Source organism: Pogoniulus pusillus, chromosome 31 (assembly GCF_015220805.1).
Source record: "Pogoniulus pusillus isolate bPogPus1 chromosome 31, bPogPus1.pri, whole genome shotgun sequence".
NCBI classification, from domain to species: domain Eukaryota; kingdom Metazoa; phylum Chordata; class Aves; order Piciformes; family Lybiidae; genus Pogoniulus; species Pogoniulus pusillus.
In genome coordinates, this window is record NC_087294.1 from 8,700,743 (window position 1) to 8,708,006 (window position 7,264).

Sequence of the window (7,264 nt, forward strand, 5' to 3'; positions counted from 1 at the left end):
TCAGTAAGTTTTGAATGTAGTCTTGATAGAGGACACATCTTCAATAAAACAGTCCTTATACTGCCAGAAAAATGCTGTAGTTATTATTCCAGTTTGAATGAAAATGGGAAATTGCACTTTCAAATGTGTCCAAGGATTTTGCCATAATTAATTTCTTAGACTGTAGTATTTTCAATAGAGTAGCAGTTCTTATTTTACAGTTAATATTTTCACTGGTGATAGCTTTATTGCTTTCTTGATAAAATAATGTAGATTGGCTCACTTCACTCCCCAAGTTCATGATGAGCAGTAGTATCAGAAGTGATCAGTTTGTTAGAGGTTCTATTTTCTATGCTTTGCTTATGTAATTCTCCCAAATGTCAAGCCTTTGGCCAAATAACTGCTTTCTGCCATTCTATGCTGGTTTGGGTGCACATTCCTGCAGAAATTTTGAGGTAAATAATTTGAACAATTGTTTAAGTATTAATTAAAGCTTTATTGGTATAAGCAGTAAGCAATTCTCAAGAAAAAGAAAATATTATTATTCCATGGGCCCTGAATGCCTTTGCAACTGGAATGGATCAAGGAGGAATAGATTAACTGAAAGGCAACTGCACACCTGTCTGGACAGAATGTCTTTCTGCACTAAGGTTAACCAAGCTGTGAGTGTACATAGAGGTACAAAGCAGCTCTGTTCACGTGCAGCCTGCAGTTGTTAGCTCAGGGGTACAAGTGCTCAAATGCAGCTATGCTGCCTGTGTGCAAGCTAAAAGCAGGGCTAGGCAGTTTTCTGAGGCAATCACATGGGATGCAGTTTAATCTGTGCAGACAGAGGTAACACATTCTCTAGCTGAACTCCAGAATGGCCTTATATTTCAGTGTTGCAGAATAAACTGATAAATAAAATCTTGGGGGACAAAAACCCAACAAAACAACAAGCCACAGAATAACAACATAAAAAAATACCCCAAACAAAAAAAACCCAACAACTCTAAAACCCCCAACAAAACAAACGTGCACAATCTAAGTAAAATCTAACCAAAATAGTTATTGCATAGTTCTCAGGCTGACAAAGGCTTCAAGAAAGGCAGGAAGGTACTGCAGTTCAAGACAGAACTTCCCAAGACTCAGAAGACAGAAATAGGTTTGAGTGTGTTCTCAATTACAGAATTATCAGGGTTGGCAAGGACCTCATCCAGTTCCAACCCTCATGCCATGGGCAAGAGCACCTCACACTAGATCAGGTTGCTCAGAGCCACGTCCAGCCTGGCCTTAAACACCTCCAGGGATGGGGCTTCCACCACCTCCCTGGGCAACCTGTTCCAGTGTCTCACCACCCTCATGGTGAAGAACATCTTCCTAACATCCAATCCAAATCTACTCACTTCTAGTTTTGCTCCATTCCCCCTACTCCTTTCACTACCTTACAGCCTAAAAAGTCTCTCACCAGCTTTCTCGTAGGCCCTCTTCAGGTCCTGGAAGGCCACAATAAGGTCTCCTTGGAGCTTCCTCCACTCCAGACTGAACAGCCCCAACTGCCTCAGTCTGTCTTATAGGATAGGAGCTCCAGCCCTCTGATCATACTTGTGGCCCTTCTCTGGACATGTTTCACTACATCCATACCTTTCCTGTAATAGGGGCTCCAGAACTGAAAACAGTATTTCAGGTGTGGTCTCACCAGAGCAGAAAAGAGGGGAAGAATCACCTCCCCTGCTGGCCACATTTCTCTTGATGCAGCCCAGGACACAGTTGGCTCTCTGGGCTGCAAGTGCACACTGGTGGCTCAAGCTGAGCTTCTCATCTCCCAACACCCCCAAGTCCTTTTCTTCAGGGCTGCTCTCATGCCAGTCACTGCCCAGCCTGTATTGATGCTTGGGATTGCCCCGACCCAGTTTCTCTGACCAAGTCCCTGAATACAAATTGTTCACAAGTTCTCCTTTTTACTAAAACACTTTTCTGATACAACAAATTGAAGACATTTCACTTACTATTTTTCCATTGTATTCTGATTATTTTCCTTTGATGTGTTTGAAAGATGCTAACCACTGAATCTTTTCTGGGTTTCTCTCAGTTTGTGTTATGTAGGAAGTCAAACATGGGCTGTTATTCATTTCTGTTTGACATTTTCAAATGGAATTTCTTAGGAGAGGGCACAAGGTGGTTTGTTTCCTCTTACCTCTCTTCATATAGTGTAAGAGGATAGGCAGGAAGTGCCTGGCATGTCAAGAAGGGATGACCCTTGTATGGGGCCATGAAAGTTCATAGCTGCATTTCTTAAAGGGGAAAACAAGGTTTTGCCATATTTTCAGCACAGGTCCACCCTTGAAAATGTCTGCTAGAGAGATGAGCTGGCATTTTGTGAGAATGTCATGAAGCTTAGCTCTAGATGTTGAGGTGCTGGAAGGTGTCCAGAGAAGGACGACAAAGCTGGTGAGGGGCCTGGAACACAAACCCTATGAGGAGAGGCTGAGGGAGCTGGGGGTGTGCAGCCTGGAGAAGAGGAGGCTCAGGGGTGACCTCATTGCTGTCTACAACTACCTGAAGGGAGGCTGTAGCCAGGTGGGGTTGGTCTCTTCTCCCAGACAACCAGCAATAGAACAAGGGGACACAGTCTCAAGTTGTACCGGGGGAGGTCTAGGCTGGATGTTAGGAGGAAGTTGTTGTCAGAGAGAGTGATTGGCATTGGGATGGGCTGCCCAGGGAGGTGGTGGAGTCACTGTCCCTGGAGGTGTTCAAGAGAAGACTGGCTGAGGCACTTGGTGCCATGGTCTAGTTGATTGGATAGGGCTGGGGGATAGGTTGGAGTGGTCTCTTCCAACCTGGTTGATTCTAAGAGTCTATGAAACACTTTGGTATTTGTTCTTCACAGTGACACCGTTTTGTTTAAAACAAAGCTGACTGTAGGTATTTCACTGGAATTTTGAACCTCGCCACCTGTTTGGTGGGTGGATGTGTACACCATGGAGGCTGCTGTGTTTGGGGCTTTTGTTCAGGGTTTTTTTCCCTTGCCTTTTAAATTTATTTCATGGGATTCTTTTATAAAGAGCTATAGCTTTAGCAACCAGTGGATGTTTATGCCTTGATCTAAATCATAATAAATTTATAGTGAGAGGATATTCCTATGAAAGCTAAAGTCCTTGTCTCTATGAAGGTTTTTATTTGAAGTAAGAGCTTTGCTTTCCTGAAAATTTGGAACTACTTAAAGAAATGCTTTTCCTTCCTGTTACTTCACAGGTTATTGGAAGAGTTGGTTCAAAAGGAGAGAGAATTTCAAGTTCTCTTGCATCAGGCTATAGAAGAAAAAGATCAAGAGATCAGAAACCTACGGCTTAGGTCACAGCCAATAGGTAAGTGAGAAGAATTTTCAAGGAGGTTTCATGCTGGCTACAGATGCAGGCAATGGCAGCTAAACTTCTGTTTAGAGCCAGTCTCAACAAAGATGCTTTATTGTGCAGCTTCTGGTAGGGGTCAGTTTGAAGTATGAATGGGTGTTGTAGAAACAAATGACTGAATTTTTTAATCACTGTACAAGGAATGGTATGATTTAAATAGATTGTGATTATATGGAAGAGGACAAGATTCATGTCCTGCAGAAGAAATATTTCTAAGGAGGATAATCTAGTATGTTTATGTACATGTTCTTTGAATTACAGACTGTTCCAATTGTTACACTAAAAGTTCAAGAGCATCTAATTAGTGAGACATAAATACAACGTAAAGCTTACTGAGGAAAGCTGAGTTTCAGATGTGTCTGCCCTGAAGAAGGTGGAAGTGCTAATGCAGTTTGATGTTTCAGTGTAATGTGCCTCACTGAAGTGCTGCTTTTCAAAAGCAGCTGATCCCAGTCTAAGGCATTGCCTGCCTACCTACCAATTGCATGTGTTAGGCTGAACAGTTGAATTAAATGGAGTAAAACCTGTTGGTGCAGCAGCAGTTATAGTGAAATTGATGTGCCCTGTACTAGGAAAGTCATTTTCTGATGGTGAGAGAAAATACACCTATATCACTGTTCCCTGACCTCAAGTAGAGTAATTGGTGTAAAATGGTCTATAAACTTTAAGTACGTGCTTTGGGAATTCACATTTATCTTTATTTATGGGGATATTGATAGTCAAAGCTCACTGAAGAAAGTGCTTCAGCAGTCAGAAATGACAAGAGGTTGCTTTGGCAACACAAACCCTTTTCTCAAAAACCCTTGTTTCAGATATTCCAGGACTGTCTGTCTGTCATCGTCATTCCACTGCTACAGGGACTGAAGACCCTGATCTCATAAACTGGCTGAATGTTCAAGGAGCTGATGAGGCCACAATAAACAAGGTATCAATGTTTCTGTTCACTCTGGCACAGTTGCAGTACTTGCTGCAAAAGGTTACCAAACCCTTTTAATTTCTTGAGTGCATTCTGAGAGAATAATTTCTTTTCAGAAGATAAAGCCAGGAATATGAAGGCCTTCATAGGAATACAATATTGTTAATAATTCCTATATCACATTAGGAGTGAGGGGATAATGTCTTGGTGACTAGAGGGTATTGCTTTGGTTTGTGAATTTTTCAGTGTCTTTACACATTGCAGCAGTTCCTGCTGACTGTACCCTGCATACAGGGTACTCGTTCACCCTCAGCCCACTGCACTGAGATCTCCTGAAGCAGATCAGTCTGCTCTGCAGCAAATTACATAATTTCAGAGGTGCTAAGCATCTCAGAATTTCAGCTGACTTAAACTTGCATATAATTATCACTCCTACAGATCAGATCAAAGCTTTTCCAGAATTCAAGTACGTGAGATTTAGATGTCACTTTTGGAAAGATAGATCTTGACTGTAGGTTTTAATTTTCTCATGGGTGAAACGTGGTATTAATTATGCTCTTGTTTGTGTTCATTGAAGTTTGTGACTCTGAGATATCAGTGGTAACAGTAGAAATGCCAGTTGACAGAGGCTTTGAGTAGCTGTAAAAGCATTACACCTTTCAAGTTATGCCTGGTATGCCAATGTATGCAGTAAAAAAATTAAGTACCTTCACCCTACTTCTAGAAACAATGTGGATTAGTCAGTTACATGTACACATTTTGGCCCAAATCTAGGTTCCTTCTAAACTTAGAAGTTCTGGTTTTTAAGTGCAGATGGTATATAAAGCTTCAAAAGTTAGATTATATTTCTAACAGTGTTCATTTAAACTTCTTTTTGTAGTTCTTGGCTGAAGACTATACGTTAATGGATGTTCTCTGCTATGTTACACGAGATGACCTGAAATGTTTGAGACTGAGGTAATGCTTTGCAGTTGAAGGAACTGTGTTGAGCAGGAGTTATGTTCTGTTAGAAGAGGAAGTGGCTGATACTGTCTCTAGTATTGGATTGTGCAGCACTAATGTAAAATAAGCAATGCATTCCAGGGTGTCTTTGTGTACTGATGCATTCCTGATAAACAGCTGATACTGTTTCAATTTTGAAATCAGCTTTTCTGATAAAGGAAAGCAAAATCAATTTTTTTAAGTAAAGCTTTTCAAAGTAAAAAAGAAATTCAAGTAAACATTACACACAGAGATGCTGGATGTCTCAGCAGAGCCTTGCTTTTATTTCATAAAGGCTAAGATAGAAAAACTTGCTGTAGTTTATCATCCTCATTGAACTTCAGGAATATTCCTCATGGATTTCACTTAATCACACCAGGTGTGTGGGTCACTGCAAAAAGAAGTAGCCACAACAGACGTTATCAAATACTGTGTGTGCCCAGTCAGTTTCAAAAGAACTAAATTAATTTTACAAAATATGGTAAGAATTGTTCATAATCTCATAATGTTGGAAGTCTGCTGTGGGTTATGCAGGTCCTTTGGATCAGAAGTCTGAATTCCAGAAAGCAGGCATCTGACAAATGGAAAGACTGCCATGTACTGTAATCAGAAAAGGACTCTGCTCTCTGAGTATTGCACGTTGAATTTCACCTTTGATCAGCCATCCCACTGAATTTCATTGGTCAGAAACATAGCAAGAAAATCAGCAGGCCCCTCAATTAGAGCGCTTTCAGGCCAGGGAGTATCTTGGCACCTGAGCACCTTTATGATTTCTCTTTACAGAGGAGGAATGCTATGCACACTGTGGAAGGCCATCACTGACTTCCGAGAGAAACACGCCGGACACTGAAATTTCTCTTTGCCTCTCTGCAGAGAGGAGAAGATTTCCTTTCAGCACGGAGCAGGTGTGCTGTCAGAAGGACTGTTGCACTTTAATCCAGTATTTGTTTACCAATGCTAAACACTGCAGCTTCCTGACTGCTCTTTCTCCTGTAATCCATAAGGAATCTGTAAACAACCTGCAACATTATTTTACTGCAAATGTTTTTACATGCAAGTTTTTCAAAAATTAAGAAAAAAAACAACCACCACACACAAAAAACCCAAACCCAAACCATTATAAACTCATAGGATATTGTAGTTAAAATACCCAGATGTTCATTTCATGACAACTGATGTAGGATTTCATGTGACTGTACATCACTGGAACAAAACCAAAATGTGACAAGAACTTCAAGTTTCTTTTTTCTTTGTAATGTATTTCAATAACCTGCAGTAGAACTTCATAATTTCAGTAATAGATACTTTTCTTTTAGTGTGCAAGACCTAAGGGTAATTGTTTTTACCTTCTGCTCTGCATAGTTTAATGTTTATTTTTGGTAATTTAAGTTCCATGGTGCATTTGTTTTAGAGTTGTTTATGTACTACTGAACTGTACCAGTTGCATACACCTGAACCACAGTAATGTTAGCTTGTTCTAAAGCTATCTCTGACATCCACAGCTGAAAATAAAAAGAACCTAAGACTGACTTTTTCCTATATTTTTGGACTTTAAGAATACTAAAAGTGTAGAACTGAAAAATATTGGAATAAAAAAAAGAGGAAAAAATCATACTGAGTATCAAGGGAACCTTTCTGAAATGTGCTAAAGTTACTGTGATTTGAATTCAAGAATCATAGCACTGAGTATTTGATCTGTTTTCCTGTGCAGTCTAATTCCCATACTGACAGTTCAGGGCCAAAAAAATCCTTCTCTGGGTGTTCTGCTTGAGTTGAGAAATTTATGTCCTGACTTCATGCACTGAGTAGTCATTGTGGCCTGTTGTTTTCTTCTGCTTTTGTTTATACAATATGTCATTTCTCACATACAATGAAAAAGGATGGTGGATATTCCCTGTCTGTGTACTCTTGTTGTCAGTCCAGCATTCCAGCACTGGGTATCACCAGATTCTTATGGGAAAGCTGCAAAAAATTCCACTGTAAGACTTGTCTGGAC

At 40.3% G+C, this 7,264-nt stretch overlaps 1 protein-coding gene across 3 annotated transcripts in view; it reads left to right on the plus strand.

The window, feature by feature from the left end:
* The window catches only part of MAP3K5 (mitogen-activated protein kinase kinase kinase 5), a 126,263-nt gene extending 119,383 nt beyond the window's left edge, over nucleotides 1–6,880 (plus strand). For all 3 annotated transcript variants that reach the window (XM_064169113.1, XM_064169115.1, XM_064169114.1), the window contains 4 exons: nucleotides 3,214–3,326; nucleotides 4,184–4,296; nucleotides 5,168–5,244; nucleotides 6,052–6,880. In XM_064169113.1, coding sequence (XP_064025183.1) covers nucleotides 3,214–3,326; nucleotides 4,184–4,296; nucleotides 5,168–5,244; nucleotides 6,052–6,118 — 370 coding nt within the window. In that variant the 3' untranslated portion in view covers nucleotides 6,119–6,880. The remainder of the gene's footprint in view (nucleotides 1–3,213; nucleotides 3,327–4,183; nucleotides 4,297–5,167; nucleotides 5,245–6,051) is intronic.
* The last annotated feature ends 384 nt before the right edge of the window (nucleotides 6,881–7,264 follow it).